This window comes from Erythranthe guttata, chromosome 9 (genome assembly GCF_056151865.1).
Source record: "Erythranthe guttata isolate IM_541 chromosome 9, IM_541, whole genome shotgun sequence".
In the NCBI taxonomy this organism is placed as follows: Eukaryota; Viridiplantae; Streptophyta; class Magnoliopsida; order Lamiales; family Phrymaceae; genus Erythranthe; species Erythranthe guttata.
The window spans coordinates 14,200,865-14,217,313 of NC_142541.1; the positions used below are offsets into that span (position 1 = coordinate 14,200,865).

The following is a 16,449-nucleotide window of genomic DNA, read 5'->3' on the forward strand; positions in this document are numbered from 1 at the left end:
CACCAAAAGCAAATTGCCTATTAAAACACACAAGATTGGAGCTACAAAACACAGATGAGTATGACAAATTTTATACATCACCTGAAAATTCGAAAACATAGGATCAAATCTTCGAATACCACAAAGCAAAAATACGTTTTCGCCCTTGCCAAAAAAAAAAAAAAACCGAAAACACACACAAGGAGCACTTTCTTGTTCAAAGTTTACTAACTCTGAAAAATTCAGGTATCGAGAGAGCAAATGAAAAGAAAAATGGCCAAATACAGCCGTACGTTCGAGTATTTCGAAACCTAAGAAAATAATTTAATGCGGGTTTTTTGCAAGAACCACCCTTGTGTAATCTCTAATTGCTGAAAAACCCCTCGTATTAAAAAATTTAGCAAGGACCCCCCTATGAAAGTTAGTCAAAGCCAATAAGGCCCCTAACATCTTATAGTGTTCCGCACGCGCACATTGTGCAGCTGGGGTGCATATTTTGACCTGAAAAAATATAAATACCCTTTAAATAAAAAGTGGAAAATTACATATTGGCCCCAAAATTTTCATAACCCCAAATTGAAGCTTTAAGAATTTTCAGTTCAGCCCTTGACAATTTCTAAAACACCCTCTCTCCAAATCATCTCATCCCCAATCAAACTCCTATGTAGCACGGATACGGATACGCGGACACCGCGATACGCGGATACGGACACCGCGATACGGCATTTCTAAAAAAGTAGGATACGGACACCGGGGTGGATACGCGTAAATATTAAAAATGTAGGGGTATATTTATAATTATTAAAATTATAGGGGTATATTTATAAATTATAAATAATATATATATATATATATATATATATATATATATATATATATATATATATATATATATATATATATATATATATATATATATATATATATATATATATATATATATATATATATATAATTTTTTGCATAGAAGAGAAGAAGAATCGACTTTTGCTTGTGTTATTTGTCTTCTGACAAAATTTGCTGTCTATTTTAATTTAAAAAAAAAAAAAGAGAATAAAAAAAGAGAAAAAACTAAAGAAACGTACTTTCAACTAAAAGAAACGCTGAAATTACATCTCAAAGAGTGTCCCCTTACTTTATAAAATTGCAAAATGGCCCGATACTCAGACCCGACACTTTATGGAAATTCAGATACGGCCCGACAAGGTGTCGGAGCCGTGTCCCGGCGAGTCCAGGCGAGTCGGGTGTCCGATACGCGGATTCTCCTAGTGTTTGGCGAGTCCGTGCATCCTAGTCAAACTCTCCACAATTTCCACGCAAAACACACACACACAATGCTTCCTGATGGTGCCCCTTTGCAAATATATTTTTTTTCCGGCAAAATGTTTGGAAGGTACCTCACCAAAACTCCCCACTCCTAAAATCTGCCTTTCCTCTGTTCCATCTCTCCCGAGAAACTCCGACCACTTCAACCGGCGACATATTCCACAGTTCCGTCGACGAAGAAGGGGCACAAGCATGTTGAGTATGGGCGGCGGCGGCGGGTGGGTATGGTGACGGGGGCAGCGTACGGGGCAGAGTATGGGGCGGGGGCAGCGGCGGATGGAGGTAATGGCAATTGGGTATGGTGGTGACAGCTAACACCGGCAGAGTATGGGGCGGCGGCGGCGACGGGTGGAAGTAATGGAGGTTGGGTATGGTGGTGGAAGATTGAAGGAAGAAGGGGAACAACAAAAATGGCTTATTTGCTGATTGTTGAAGAAGAATTATTTTGGGGTGGGAGTGGGTCAACGGGGAAGACAGAAGACTCTTATATATTTCTTGTTTTTTTTTTTCACAAATTTTCAATCAAATTTTCAGTAAATTGTGTTTTTAAATCAAGGTTAATTTTGTCATTTCATTTAAGTCAACAATTAAATCTGATAAAAGGGGCTGTGTGCTATATAAAATCAAACATAAGGGGGTCTATGCTAATTATTTAATCACGAGGACTTTTATGCCAATTAGAAATAACACAGGGGGGTCTGTGCTGCTCAATTTAATGCCGTACAAAAATAAACGAGATGACTAAGTAAGTTCATACCATAGCCTAAATTAATAGAGAATGGATCAAGTCAAGATGAGGCCATGCTATACTCGTTTTTTTTTTTTTTTTTTTTTGTTATGCTAGCTAATTCAAGATAAATCGATTTCGGTATGTTTGGAATTTAGGCCTTGGTTGCATCATATGGGAATTGCTTCAAGAATGTTCCGGACTCTTCCTTGCTTGCAAGATTCTCTCCATCATTTGTCGAGACATTTGTTTCGCAGGAATCATTGTCATCCACATTTATGATTTCAGGCGCAGGATTTTTATCGACACTGCAATCTTCACTCTTTGATCTGATAACACAAAATGTTCGCCATTATTAGGTTACCATTGAAATTTCAATTTTTTCGGAAGAAAAAAAAAAAAGGAAAAAGCTAACCAACCTTTTAGATGATGAGGTGGCATTTTCTTTTCTTGACGAGACCGCTTTCCTTTTTGCGGGTTTTTCCCGAGTCCTGATCGAGTTCATGAAACATGTCCATTTACGTTTCATTTTGTTGAATTAAAACCAATTATGTCTTGAAAGATACAAATTGACCGAAGAATTATTCACACGTAAAAAAAAGTATACGTAGTATTTTTTTTTAAATTAAACTTACTTGATAAGCTCTTTGGCAAGAGATGTGCCGTCTTACAGAAAGCTTCTTCGTGCATTTTGAACCATGATTCCGAACATGTCATAAATGGAAATAGAAAAGCTAATTAGGAAGCATTATTGACAATCAAACATACAAGCAGAATCATTTATTTCCGGAACAGAGATGCAAATGTAGCAAAATAACTTGTGTCTATATATATATCATAAGATGGATGTGATTATAGATAAACAAACTACTGAGAATGAGATACGTAATTACTTACGTTTCGTCCATCGGCCACCAGACTTGTATCCTTAAATTAACCAACTCGTCTCCGCAAGCAACTCGGGGTCTTCTTGACTTCTGAATTCAAAGCATTTAGTCCAAAATAAATGTTAAAATACGCATGCATCGCAAAAGATTACACTTATAATATCCTTATTATCGTGCATTTTGTATTTTACGTGACTAAAAAAAGATGAAATCTTCCGAATTCCATCGATTCCAATTCCAGAATTTCCAATTTGCAAATTTTCTGATTATTTTTTGGAACGTAATCTAATTAGTTTTTCACTTCCGAAAAAAAAAATGATTTTTTTTTTCTAAAAGTGCTAATTACGATCCAATTGATTTTCACCCCTGCAGAAGATAGTTCAAATTTTGTATATATTTTTCTATTTGGGAAATTACAGTTTTCGGCCCTCACATTTGCACAGATTTCACATTTAGTCCCTCATGTTTCAATACTTTAACAATTTTGTTCACTTGCCGTACGTTATTCCGTTGGTCAAGGCGGTGATTGGGACACGCTTGATTCCGTTAGTTTTAATAACAGGAAATTGACAAATAGGTCCAAAAGTGATGATTTTGTTAAACATGAGGGATCGAATGTGTTTTTTGTGAACATGGAGGACCGAATGTGAAATCGATGCAAACTTGAGGGACGAAAACTGTATTTTTCCCGATTTTTATTTGTTTTCTTGGGACTTTTTTTTTAAGCCTCTCATTGGACTTATATATTGAGCAAGTTCTTTGGTGGCTACACGTACTACTGTGTGTGTGGTATGTGTAAAAAACTATTGTTTTTGCATAGGTTGAAATATGTATACAAATTTTTGAGTCCACTTAATTTCGATTCTGCCATTGGAATTCTTGAAAAAAAAATTAATGATTAAATAAAAAAAAAAAAATAGGAATATAGTGTTGAAGTTGGGTGGAGATTAGGAGAAGGTTTGTTCAATCAGTTCAATAATGGTCCACAAGTGGATTGATAGTCAACATCATTCTTTATGGATAATAGTACTAAGGTATATAACTTGGGGAATAATTATGAAATTTCTTGCATGTTAATAATTGAACTCCTTTTTTGGCTAAATGGTTTTTTATTTTATTTTTTATTTTTTATTGTCTTATAATCAAGATGCCCGAATTCGTCGGACTAACTCTGGAGGAAGACGGTGTTCATCGGGTTTGTAAATTTGGATGCGGTTATAAACTATACATATTGGTAGCATACTTTCGTGGTCAAAGCAACCATGACGACTTGTCTTCCATAATAAGTAATGTCTTTCGAGACGTCAAGTTAGTACGGACACACGATACTCCAACTTACACTCTTCGACTTTTACCGTTGTATGCTTGTGGAAGCTTTATTTTTCTTTTTTCAATTTTAAGCACGGTTGTTATTACATTAGCTATTTTTTGTATCTTAATAAATATATTATTTGTGATAGATTCATATGGAGTACATGAACATGTTCTGTTTAGGTATATGTATGATTCGATTTGAACGTTTGGATTGAAGAATTTGAAATGAATAGATTTGAAACGACTTATAATGAGTAGAATTTGAAATAACTCACTAATAGGAAGAATGTGAAATCCGGAACAATTGTTAGAAAAATAATTTTTTTTCGAACCCTACATACTCGATCGTTGGAAAGCTCCCTAACATCGGATTTTGGCCGACAAAGATAAACGAATGACCGAAAAATAATAAATCAAGAGAAATAATTCATAAAATAAAAAAAAATATTGATAGTTAAATTGTGCCTCTAATTGGATATTTACATTAGTTTATATAGGGAATTTCTTAATGGATATTCTTATTTTAGAATCTATTTATTAGTCAAGATTTATATTAATTACTAAATTAGTAATCCTAACGTACATATTTTTCTTATGTCTTCAAGTAGAATATATTTGAGTCCTTTTTTGTTGACGACTCTCATTCAGCCCGCTACCTATCTCATTAATCGTTTCTTGCATGTTCGGATATGCTGACAAGTCTGTTAATTACCGTGTATCCCATAGACATCGTTTGGCAAGCTTGGTACAAACGACATTTCTTCCTATTAACTTCCAAAAGAGGTCATGTCTTCGATGCGCAATAAGCATCTAAGCCCCATAAATCCAGCAACCAATGGTCCTCATGTGGCAAGCTTGGCTCAAACTTGTCAAACTGACCACCATCACACATACATACATACATACAATTGATAATGTCAACTATTTTGCTTTCATTAGAGGATTAATCCAACAAGCCAACTAATTTGGCATTGTCTATATTTCTTTTGAATGAGTGATTGGCCAACTTGAATGTCAACGTTATTTGACCCACAAAAAATTGTCGGGTCAAATTGATTAACAGGTGGAGTTAAATTTGTGGGCTGAAAAACCTTGTGCCTCCTCGTGCAAATGTGGGGCCCTCTAAATATAATACCAAGAATCCAGCTAAATAAATTTACTGGTCCTCCGCATGCTTCGATCATCCATGCATTATATCCGTAGGTTTCGATCGGAGAGTCTTTTGATCTAAATGGAAATTTCGATTCTCGTCGGGATGCTCCGACACACACCGATGCTCGCAACCTTGCCCATTGGGCTCCTCCGCATGGTTCTCATCCATGCATTATATCCCTAGGTTCCGGAGTTTCTGGTCTAAATGGAAATTTCGATTCTCGTCCAGAAACTCCGACAACCTTGTCCATTCGGCTCGTTCGGTTAATCGGGACTCGTAATTAGTGGCGAGTTCAGGAATGTGATACAAGGTGGGCTTAATTTTTCGAAAAAAAATTTATGACTTTTTTGTGACAAAATCAAAAAAAAAAGAAGAAAAAGGGGTTTTTTTTTGCATAATTTTGAATTTTGAGTGGACTAATTAATAATAACTGGGATTTTTTTGCATTAATTTAGATTTTGAGTGGATTAATTAATAAATATTTGGTGGGCTTAATAGATATATAGGTATAATATGGGGAAAGTTTTGTAATTTAAGGGTGGACTCGCCCCTGCTCGTAATGTTATTCCTCTTTCTTGTTTTTGCGATTATGCATTTCCGATTGTAGACTATTTCTTTGTTTTTTCTTTATTAATGTGACTGGCTGTATTTACTCATTAAAAAAAAATCTACAATTGAAATCAATAATTCATGTCATTATTTTTATATAATTTTGGATTTATCGAAAAGAATTTTATTTATTGTCTTTTGATGTTAAATAATTGATTATCAAACAGCTACCGTTAAATGAGTTGGTACATAGCCTTGTCAATAGAGTAAAGGTCTAGGGTTCGAATCCCCCTCCCCTACTTCCCCTTGTAATGAACTTTTTTTTTTAAGTTTAGAAGAAAAAAAAAATTATCGCTAAATTTCTTAATCTTTACTTTAACTGTGAATTTCTCAAAAAAAAAAAAAAAAAAAACTTTAACTGTGAATAACCGTTGTTGCAGACACTCAACACTTGGATAATTGGCACTTTGCACCCTTCAATTATATGTCATTGGTACTTTGCACCATTAAATTGGAAAAATGACAGAATGCACTCGTCAATTACATTTTGTTTGGCACTTTGCACCATAATTCATTTTATGACTAGAAAAGTGACATGTTACCAGTTGAACAACTATAATGGTTATTGTTCTCTATCAAGAGTCTGAGCATACTTTACTCCAATTTTGAATAAATTTATATTTTATTTATTTTAAAATAAATACGTATTCAATTAAAATCAAACATTCGAAATTAATGTTTGTTAATATGGTATATGCAAATAAAGGTCATGCAATCTGCAATTCCATAAATTTTCACCACTTAGATAGTATTTTAAACCGATAATAAAACTTATTTTTTCTTGTTCATATGGACTTAAAAGGAGAATTATGTATATATTAGGGTTATTTGTGTAAATAAAAAAAGGGGTTTACTTTTATTGTTTTCGTTACATCAATTGGTTAAAACATGAAATGCCTAAAAAAAAAAATTATATTTAATATTATAGAGTAGATATTGAACTAAAAGGATAAGATAAAATATATAAATGAATATTATAATGGTTGGTTTATCTCATTGGCACAAAGAGATGGTTAAATTAGTTCTTGGATTGATGTAATTGACAATAATCTCGTACTTGTTTAAAAAATGATAAAAAAAATGGAATTTTGTGAGCAATAAAAGAAAAAAATAATATGTTGTCCCTAATCAAATTTCACATAATAGGTAGCAGGTCACTTTTCTAGCAAACAAAATGAATTAGGGTGTAAAGTGCCAAGCAAAAGTAATTGGAAGGTGCATTCTAATTTTTCTAATTTTATGGTGCAAAGAGCCAATGACATGTAATTTAAGGGTGCAAAGTGTCAAATACTCCTCAGCACTACATATTTAAAATTGAATTATTGGAGTTAAAGATAAGTTCGAGTGATTGCATCGTACATGAACTGTCCAATTACAATAGAATGGGCTCATTTGAATAGCATTTAATATTATTGTTGCTACTTTAAGGGTAACTTACGGTCACTTCGAGGTAATGTCAAATTACGAAAAGATCCTTCATATTTGGATAATTATAATCACCATTTTACAATGAATCTTCTTATACGTCCACTGTTACGGTATTACATTTTGTGGAATATTCTAGATAATGTATAATATTCTCCAGTTTGTACTTGTTTTACCCAATTCGAGCTGCACATTTTGAAATAAGATGATCATAAGACGTGTCTTTTGACTTTGTTAATATCAGATTGTGGTGCACCAGAAACTGCATTTTTGCACAAAACACTTACAAACTAGAGAATATTCCACGTAATTTAGAAGATTCTGTTGAATTTGACACTATAAAGATGGACGTGTAATAGTTGAGGAGGTGGTTGTTATTACTCGAGAGGATTTTCGTAATTTAACCTTAGCTCAGGGGTGGTCGTAATTTACCCCAACTTCAATAATAATGACTCAATACTTTTTCGATTGAAATTTCCGTGTTTATGAATTCAAATTCGGTTGATATATATATATATATATATATATATATATATATATATATATATATATATATATATATATATATATATATTTGAATCAATAAACTTAGAGCTCGAAACGAATGAATGTATCGGATCGTATATAATCGCATTTATAATGGTCGATTTTTGTGACCAGAAAAATTGTTAATCATGCTACTATGCATTGAACACGCCTTTCGGATACTGATAAAAATAATAATTTGCATTATAGTGCTAGTGTAGAATTTGAAGCGATCCACAATCGAATATCTTGCATGCGGTGTGAGATGAATGCATTATAAAGCTACGATCTTTGGTATTTCCAATCAACAATTAGTTTATGATATTTGGTAGCGCATGAGGTCCTACACACTATAGTCACAAACGACGAAGGCCGTTGAATTATTACAATTAGAATAATTGAGCCCCACTTTTTTTGGAAGATAAGTTATATTAGGAAGATAAAGTTAATCTATCTTGAAGTCAAATCGTCCTTGTTTTTCTTTAACTTTGGTGATGTCGGGTATCGATTAAAAAGAAGTTTATTTCAGATATTTTTATTTCAGACATATATATATATTGATAATCATGGAAAAATTGAAAATGCTAGTGAGGGGTGATGTAAAGAATAGTCAAAATATTCCCTCAAGCCCAAAAGATGCCCTTAAATCTAAACCTAATAATTTTTCGATTTTGGAAAATATAATATTTATTTCGAATTCCAAATAAACCAATATTTGAATTTTCGATTTTTGTCCCAAATTCCAAGACATCCGATATTTGAATTTTTTAATTTTTTTTTTCTTTTGTTGGAAATGGAATACTTACGAGAGTGAGTCTGATCCCCGAATCGATTTTAATTTCCAAAAAAAATAAAAGAAAAATTCCAAAATTTAAATTTATAATTTTAAAATCAAATGTTTACTGAAAAAGAAAAAAGTAAAGGGGGCCAATGTATGATTTCAGTGAAGTAAAGGGCCCTTTGGTTTGAAAATGTGTCTCAAAATAAATTAATAAATAAATACTTCTGATTTTTCATTTTTTTTTTCCTTTGCATGACATAAGCAAAAACCTATTAAAACACATAAGATTGAAGCTACAAACACAAAATTTATATATCAGCTGAAAATTCCTAAAACAATGGATTTTAACCTTGGATATCACAAAGCAAAAATACGTTTTCGCCCTTGCAAAAAAAAACCCGAAAACACAGAAAACAAGGAGCACTTTCTTGTTCAAAGTTTACTAACTCTGCAAAATCCGGGTATCAAGAGAGCAAATGAAAAGAAAAAAATGGCCAAATACAGCCGTACGTTCGAGTATTTCGAAACCTAAGAAAATAATTTAATGCCGTACAAAAATAAACGAGATGACTAAGTTCATACCATAGCCTAAATTAATAGAGAATGGATCAAGTCAAGATGAGGCCATGATATACTCGTTTTTTTTTTTTTTTTTTTTTGTTATGCTAGCTAATTCAAGATAAATCGATTTCTGTATGTTTGGAATTTAGGGCTTCGTTGCATCATATGGGAATTGCAGTAACTTCCGTTTGCTTCAAGAATGTTCCGGACTCTTCCTTGCTTGCAAGATTCTCTCCATCATTTGTCGAGACATTTGTTTCGCAGGCATCATTGTCATCCACATTTATGATTTCAGGTGCAGGATTTTTATCGACACTGCAATCTTCACTCTTTGATCTGTTAACAGAAAACGTTCGCCATTATTAGACTACCATTAAGAAACTTACTTACGACTACCATTGAAATTTCAATTTTTTCGGGGAAAAAAAAGAAAGGAAAAAAAAACCAACCTTTTAGATGATGAGGTGGCATTTTCTTTTCTTGACGAGACCGCTTTCCTTTTTGCGGGTTTTTCCCGAGTCCTGGTCGAGTTCATGAAACACATCAATTTACGTTTCATTTGTTGAATTAAAACCAATTATGTCTCGAAAGATACAAAATTGACCGAAGAATTATTCACACGTAAAAAAAGTATACGTAGAATATTTTTTAAATTAAACTTACTTGATACTCTCTTTGGGAAGAGATGGGCCGTCAGCTTCTTGTTTCTGAAATATTTCGTAACACAATTACACATATAAATAAAAGTTAACACCAAAAAAAACATACAGAAGAGAAAAATACCACAAAGAATCGACAGCATCTTACTTGTGTATTCGGCTCGACAAAAAGTTCCCATGTTTCTTTTCTGAGGTTCAATGTTTCGGTTTCATCGTCATCATACAGAATCTGCAAGTAAAGTAGCAGCATAATTGAAAAATAGAGGATAAATGAAGATAATTAAAAAGAATGAACAAACAAGAATAAAGCATCTAAGTACCGTGTGCTTCTTCGTCACAGGATCGAAATCCTTGACAGTGCCGGTATAGAACCTGCATATAAAGCACCTTCGAATATGAGACGAAAAAGTATGCTATTTTCACGCAAAGCGTAATTAATAAAATCTTTAATTACCAAAAGTAAGCGTTCTAATTAATACAGAAAGCTTATTCATCCACTTTGAACCATGATTTCGAACATATCATAAATGGAAATAAAAAGGCTAATTAGTAAGCATCATCAACAGTCAGGCATACATGCAGAATCATTTATTTCCGGAACAGAGATGACAATGTAACAAAATAAATTATAGATAAACAAACTAGCAATAATGAGATACGTAATTACTTACGTTTCGTCCATCGGCCACCAGACCTGTATCCTTAAATTAACCAACTCCTCTCCGCAAGCAACTCGGGGTCTTCTTGACTTCTGAATTCAAAGCATTTATTCCAAAATAAATGTTAAAATACGCATCTCAAAAGATTACACTTATAATATCCATATTATTGTGCATTTTGTATTTTACGTGACTAAAAAAATGAAATCTTCCGAATTCCATCGATTCCAATTCTCGAATTTCCGACTTGCACTTTTTCTGATAATTTTTTTGGAACAGAATCTAATTAGTTTTTCACTTCCGAAAAAAAAATTATTTTTTTTCAAAAAGTGCTAATTCCGATCCGACCGATTTTCACACCTGCAAAAGATAGTTCAAATTTACACCATATATAACAACAATAGGATGGCACCTTTTCCTTGTCATTTTTGCTCGGGCCTTTGGCTTTTGCAGGCTTAGACATCGAAAACTCCTCCATCTGCAATTCCCCCAAAAAAAGAAAAAAAAATTAGAAGTCGAAGAACTAGAGACAGAAGCCATCAAAACAAATATCAATCAAAGACATTAGTTTGATTACATTGTTTTCTTTCCTCCCATTTTGTTCTTGAGATAACTCGTATTTGCCTCCTTCTTTCTCCACTCCATTACTACTAGATCCAGCAATAGCCCCGTTACCTATCTTCTTTTGACTATTTTGACCTTTCTCCACTTTACTCTGCGAAATTTTCCTTTTCAACGCTGACGAAAATTCAACATCATTGTCCTTACTCTTCTTCTTCTTTGGCTGATCCCTTTTCAGAATACTTCCTTCACTAAAAGAATCATTTCTCTTCTCCGAAGAATTACTTAGGATGCCATCAGACGACAAGTCAGCGGACTTGCCACCTGTCATCCAAGATCCTTTATATCCCTCCTCCGGTCTTATCAGAGAATTGGGTTTTCTGCCCCTTCTCCTTCGACCTATATTGTCCTTTATTTTCTCCGATGACTTTTCATTGTCGGATTCTGTTGCTTCACTGTCGTTATTCGCTTGAGCATCGGAATCTTCATTAATAGCATTGGGAACTTCGTCTGATGGGGACGCCACGTCACCAACAGTTGGTGCAACTTCTTCCGACACCTGATTTCACAAAACAAATGATAATGGAGAAAGAATTAGTTTTTAATTGCTTAGCTATTCTGGATAAATATAGCATAACACATACTGCAAAATAACTTTGGAATAGTATGTTTCGGTCTGTAGTCGTAATTCATTTAAACAGGAAATTGTTAGCTCTAAAGTAATATTGTTATGGTAAGAAAATGTTACATTTTATTTCGACTGAGTTAAAAAAAATATCCTCGTAAAAGAAACCGACTTTCAAGATTAGAAATACCCCCATGACGTATAAAAGTAACTAAATGTTGTGAATCGTGACATCATCGGGATCTTGAATATTCAACATTGAAAAGATTAAACTAATCTACACGACATTAAGTCGCCTAATAAAGATTTACACGAAAAATCCGTTATTAGATTAGCTTACCTTGACATAACACACAATACATGATAAAAGTTATATTGCCATCATTCGCATGCATTAAAAGGGAATATACTCTTCTCATTGAATAAAGTAGCTTGTTCATTTAAAATGCAAAGTACGTGTTCTCGTATATTAGGAAAGTTAGCTATATTGTCCGAAAATTTCATGCAACATATTTATAACAAGATTAAATCATCAAATATCATTCAAGCAATTAAAAGCACAAAGTATCTATTTTTTTTCTCGAAGTTTTTTTAATCCAACACAATATTTTAGCTGTTAGAGAGGTCTGTCGTTTAATGTTCAATAATTATAAGACATCCCTTTGGACGAGATTCGAATCTCAATTGGCACCTATTTATGAAAAAGTTTCACATGCAACATTAAAAGGTTATTTACTCTCTAACCGAGTAACCTTGTAGATGAAGTAGCTGGTAATAAGACTTCCATTAGCTGTTTTATCTGTTAGTATATTGTTGTGGCCCATAAATATTAATCGATATACAAGTATTTAGGCTTCGATTTCATTGACCGATGACTTTGTCTTATAATGCTTAGCGAGCTCGGTTAATGACGAAACACTTGATGAATACGGAAAGATGTTTTATAATGTTTGATAAAGTCTTGTAACGAATACTTAATACCATATGTAACTAACAGCTAGTACTTTTCAAAGAAGAATATTATAGCATCAATAAGTTCGTTCAACTCATTCACGCTTATATAAATAGCACATCATAATTAAGTTAAGCACAGAATAAAACATTGATCGTCTATCATCCAAATATTCATTATCCGACAAACTGAAAAAGAATGGCTCAAACAGATTCAGTTTTAAATAAACAGAAATCAATGGAACCTAACACAAATCAATTCAGAATTAATATAAGAGAGAACGCTTAAAAGAACGAACCATGTTTCTCCCAAGTGATGCATCGTGGATTATCGAACCAACTATTTCAGCATAATCCTCGATTTTCAGATTCATTGTCCTCACTGCTTCTCTAAGACAACGATGGAGTTTGGCCGCACAATTTTCGAAGATTTTCTTCCCTAACTCCCATGAAATAGGTGAACCATCCTGAAATACAAAATACGAAATAAAACGAGAATATATCACAGACGAGTGATGTATTATCTATCACAAGAGATTAAAGAAGAGAATCATTACCTTGTTTTCCATTTTCACACTAGCTAGAAGGGGAATCAAAAGGTCGTTCGAGATTGAGTCGCTTTCTTGTATCACCATAGTCATTATCATTTCCATGTACTGGAACACATCGAAAGGGTGACTGGACCTTCAATGCAATTAAAAATCTCATTTAATTAATACACATTACATCGAAAGAAGAAAAAGAAATTGATGTTGTACTTGAATTATTTACCTAATGTTATCGAGAAAAAGTTGGACCATCTCTACAATGAGAGAACCATCTGTATCTATGTCCAGCAACATAAGCGACGATCTCACCTTCGCCATAGTTTCGAGAATTTTCAAAGCCCTAGAGAAGTTGGGACCGGTCTCGCATGGCAACTGCTTAAATGCAATCATATATAACCGAAAGAATACCTGTTCAAAAGCAACCACATAGCACTATGGTGTAAGAGGGGCAGATACTTATCTAATTTATTAAATTAAATAAAAACAAAAATAACGGAGCATATCTGTGTACCAGCATTAGGTCATCATCATAAGGGGGGTCTGGAGCAGTAATTCTTGTGAGCTCGTTAAAACACGATGCGAGGGCAATTTGGACATTTAAATTTTGATGGCGCGACACTTCATCGGTCATGAGTGCCTTCATGAGAGGAAGAAGTGACCTACATGTTGACATAGGAGGCTTTTGCCATACCTGAGCTAAAAGTCTCTCTACTCTCTGAAAATACAAACAAGAAAACGAATTATATCTAACTAGCTCGAAAACAGGTTACGGGGTAAAAAATAAAGAATCGGGTTTTATAGGCAAATCCCTCTTTTTCACATCAAATGAATTTTATGAAGCAATTTAAGTCGTCAAAAACTGACCAGCAGCGAAGAAAATGGGAATCGAAATGCATAATCAGCAAAACAAGGCTTTTGTATAATGCAGTGCAGTGCGTATACAACAGTATATACTCAAGTGGGTAATTAATGCAAAGAACAAAATAAGATTTGTTTCGATATATAAACCGACCTTAAAATCCTTGTTGTCAAAGAATAATTAAACCGAACTTAACATCCATCAATTTCACCAAAAGATAACCCATAAATCGTGATCAATATCAATAACCATAAACTACGTCAAAACCACACAATTCAACAATCGAGAACGCATAATTGTGATCAAAATTCAACCACAACACATAAGTTCCATTTTCAAGGAGATGGAGATTGAACCATCACAAACCCCGAACATACATGCACACACACACACACACACACACACACACACACACACACACACACACACAAACACACACAAAAGATTTATCAATACAGTAAATGGTAGTTTAAGAATGGCTCATTTCACACATCAGTGGTTTCAAATTTCAATTGCATGAATATCTAAATGAATGCGGAATTTGCACATAACAAACACAAAGATAGACAAGCAAAACAAACACATAACAAACACAGAGAGACAAGCTCCATAAAAAGATATATCAAAGACAAAATAATCAATCTTTTTTGATGTGCAGATCCTCAACAAAAATGTATGCACACAGCCACACACACACACACACACACAAAAAATAAATAGCCATTTCAGACATATGTGACAAGAATTAGGCTACTTAGACATGGAAGACAATCATACAAAAAAAAAGGTAGAGCTTTATGAGTAAATCAAAATTGAGATTTAACATATCAAATAAGCATTTGCACAAATAGATGCCCTGCACACAAAAAACACACACACACACACACACATGTGTGTGTGTGTGTGTGTGTGTGTGTGTGTGTGTGTGTACACTGACCTCAACATGGGGGAGTAGGTCATCGGTTGATGAACGAAGCTTGAAAAGCCTATTCCCAGAATCAACCAACTCACCCTCAATCGCTTTCTGCGAAGATTCATCTCGCCTACCAGACCCCATTTCTATGATTATTCACCTGTTCAATTAATCAAAAACAACAACAACAAAAAAAAATTAAAAATTTAAATAAATCAGAAACCCCAGAAAAATCACACCAAATAAAGAAAAAAAAATTGAAAATTCCCACCTTCCGCAGCGGAAGAGCAAGACGGCCGACCTCAAAAAAACTGGTTTATGATGCAAATGCAGTTCAATTTTATGATTTTAAAAACAAAAAAAAAAAAAAAAAAAAAATTGAAAATTGAAAGCTCGGAAACAGACAATGGTGATGGTGTAATGGTGGAGCAAAAGAGGGGTGTGTTGCAAAATGTCGTGCATGCAGACCAGACAACAACCCCCTCTCTCTTAAACCTCCACCCCGGATTTTGCCTCACTCCATCAATTACTGCTCATTTTTGTTTTTCAAATCCGTGGATTCCCAGATTACAGATTTTTTTCCTTTTCTGCTTTTTTCCGTCAAACAAATACCAAATTGTGCGTGTTTGTGTGTGCGTGTGTGTGTGTGATTTAATGGGGGCAGATTAAATTCAAATTAAATTGTGTGAGAAAATCTAATAATTCCAGTAGGATTTTTGTTTCTGTGTTTATTAACATATCTCTCTCTCTCTCTCTCTCTCTCTCTCTCTCTACCTTTTGGGGGTCTTCACTGCTGACTCAATGGACTTCAAATTTATTCCTTTTTTGGATACTGTGAAATGACCAAATTGCCCTTTGTCAATTTTTTTATTTTTTTATTATAGTGCTTTTGGATAATGATGGCATGTTAAATGTTATATCCTAGATTGTGAGATTGGAAATTTTGTTTTATTTAGGAATATTGCATGATTTTTATGACTATAATGTTGTCGTCTTCATTATATTGACATATTAATATTATTATTATTATACTTATACAATCATGTCACGTGACAAATAATTTTTTTTTTTTTGTTTTTCGTTTTTGAGGATACTTTTTCTTTTAAATAATTGAATTTTTTAAATGATATCGAACTATATCGTAAACTCACGTCCTCGTCGAGTTTTTAATTTTCGTCGAGTTAAACGTTGATAATAGTTATTACTGTTATTATTATAAAGTAGTTGTATACTGCAAAATTGATTATTTTACCAGTAGTTAATCAATTAAATTAGCTTTCAAAAAAATTAAATTAAAGAAAAATGGTTTTAATTTATTGTTACACTTCCTACTTTTAGACATAGCCGAAGATCTAAATCTAGTTCGTTTTATGTTACACTCGATGAA

General features: G+C 33.5%; 1 protein-coding gene and 1 long non-coding RNA gene across 2 annotated transcripts; both read right to left on the reverse strand.

The window, feature by feature from the left end:
* Positions 1-2,223: 2,223 nt before the first annotated feature.
* LOC148768171 (uncharacterized) lies at positions 2,224-2,699 on the reverse strand. The gene is made up of 3 exons (XR_016033481.1): positions 2,668-2,699; positions 2,452-2,523; positions 2,224-2,361 (listed from the first exon to the last, which is right to left on the reverse strand). It is a non-coding gene; the product is annotated as an uncharacterized LOC148768171 (long non-coding RNA).
* Positions 2,700-9,013: 6,314 nt separating this feature from the next.
* Positions 9,014-15,868, reverse strand: LOC105975840 (sister chromatid cohesion protein PDS5 homolog D). Its single transcript, XM_013001077.2, has 14 exons — positions 15,334-15,868; positions 15,087-15,222; positions 13,802-14,005; positions 13,514-13,698; positions 13,300-13,426; positions 13,042-13,209; positions 11,183-11,725; positions 11,018-11,083; positions 10,618-10,697; positions 10,267-10,318; positions 10,095-10,175; positions 9,951-9,994; positions 9,737-9,808; positions 9,014-9,623 (listed from the first exon to the last, which is right to left on the reverse strand). The coding sequence occupies exons 2-14, from the start codon at positions 15,204-15,206 to the stop codon at positions 9,449-9,451; spliced, it is 1,917 nt and encodes a 638-aa protein (XP_012856531.2). The 5' UTR covers positions 15,207-15,222; positions 15,334-15,868; the 3' UTR covers positions 9,014-9,448.
* Between the last annotated feature and the right edge of the window lie 581 nt (positions 15,869-16,449).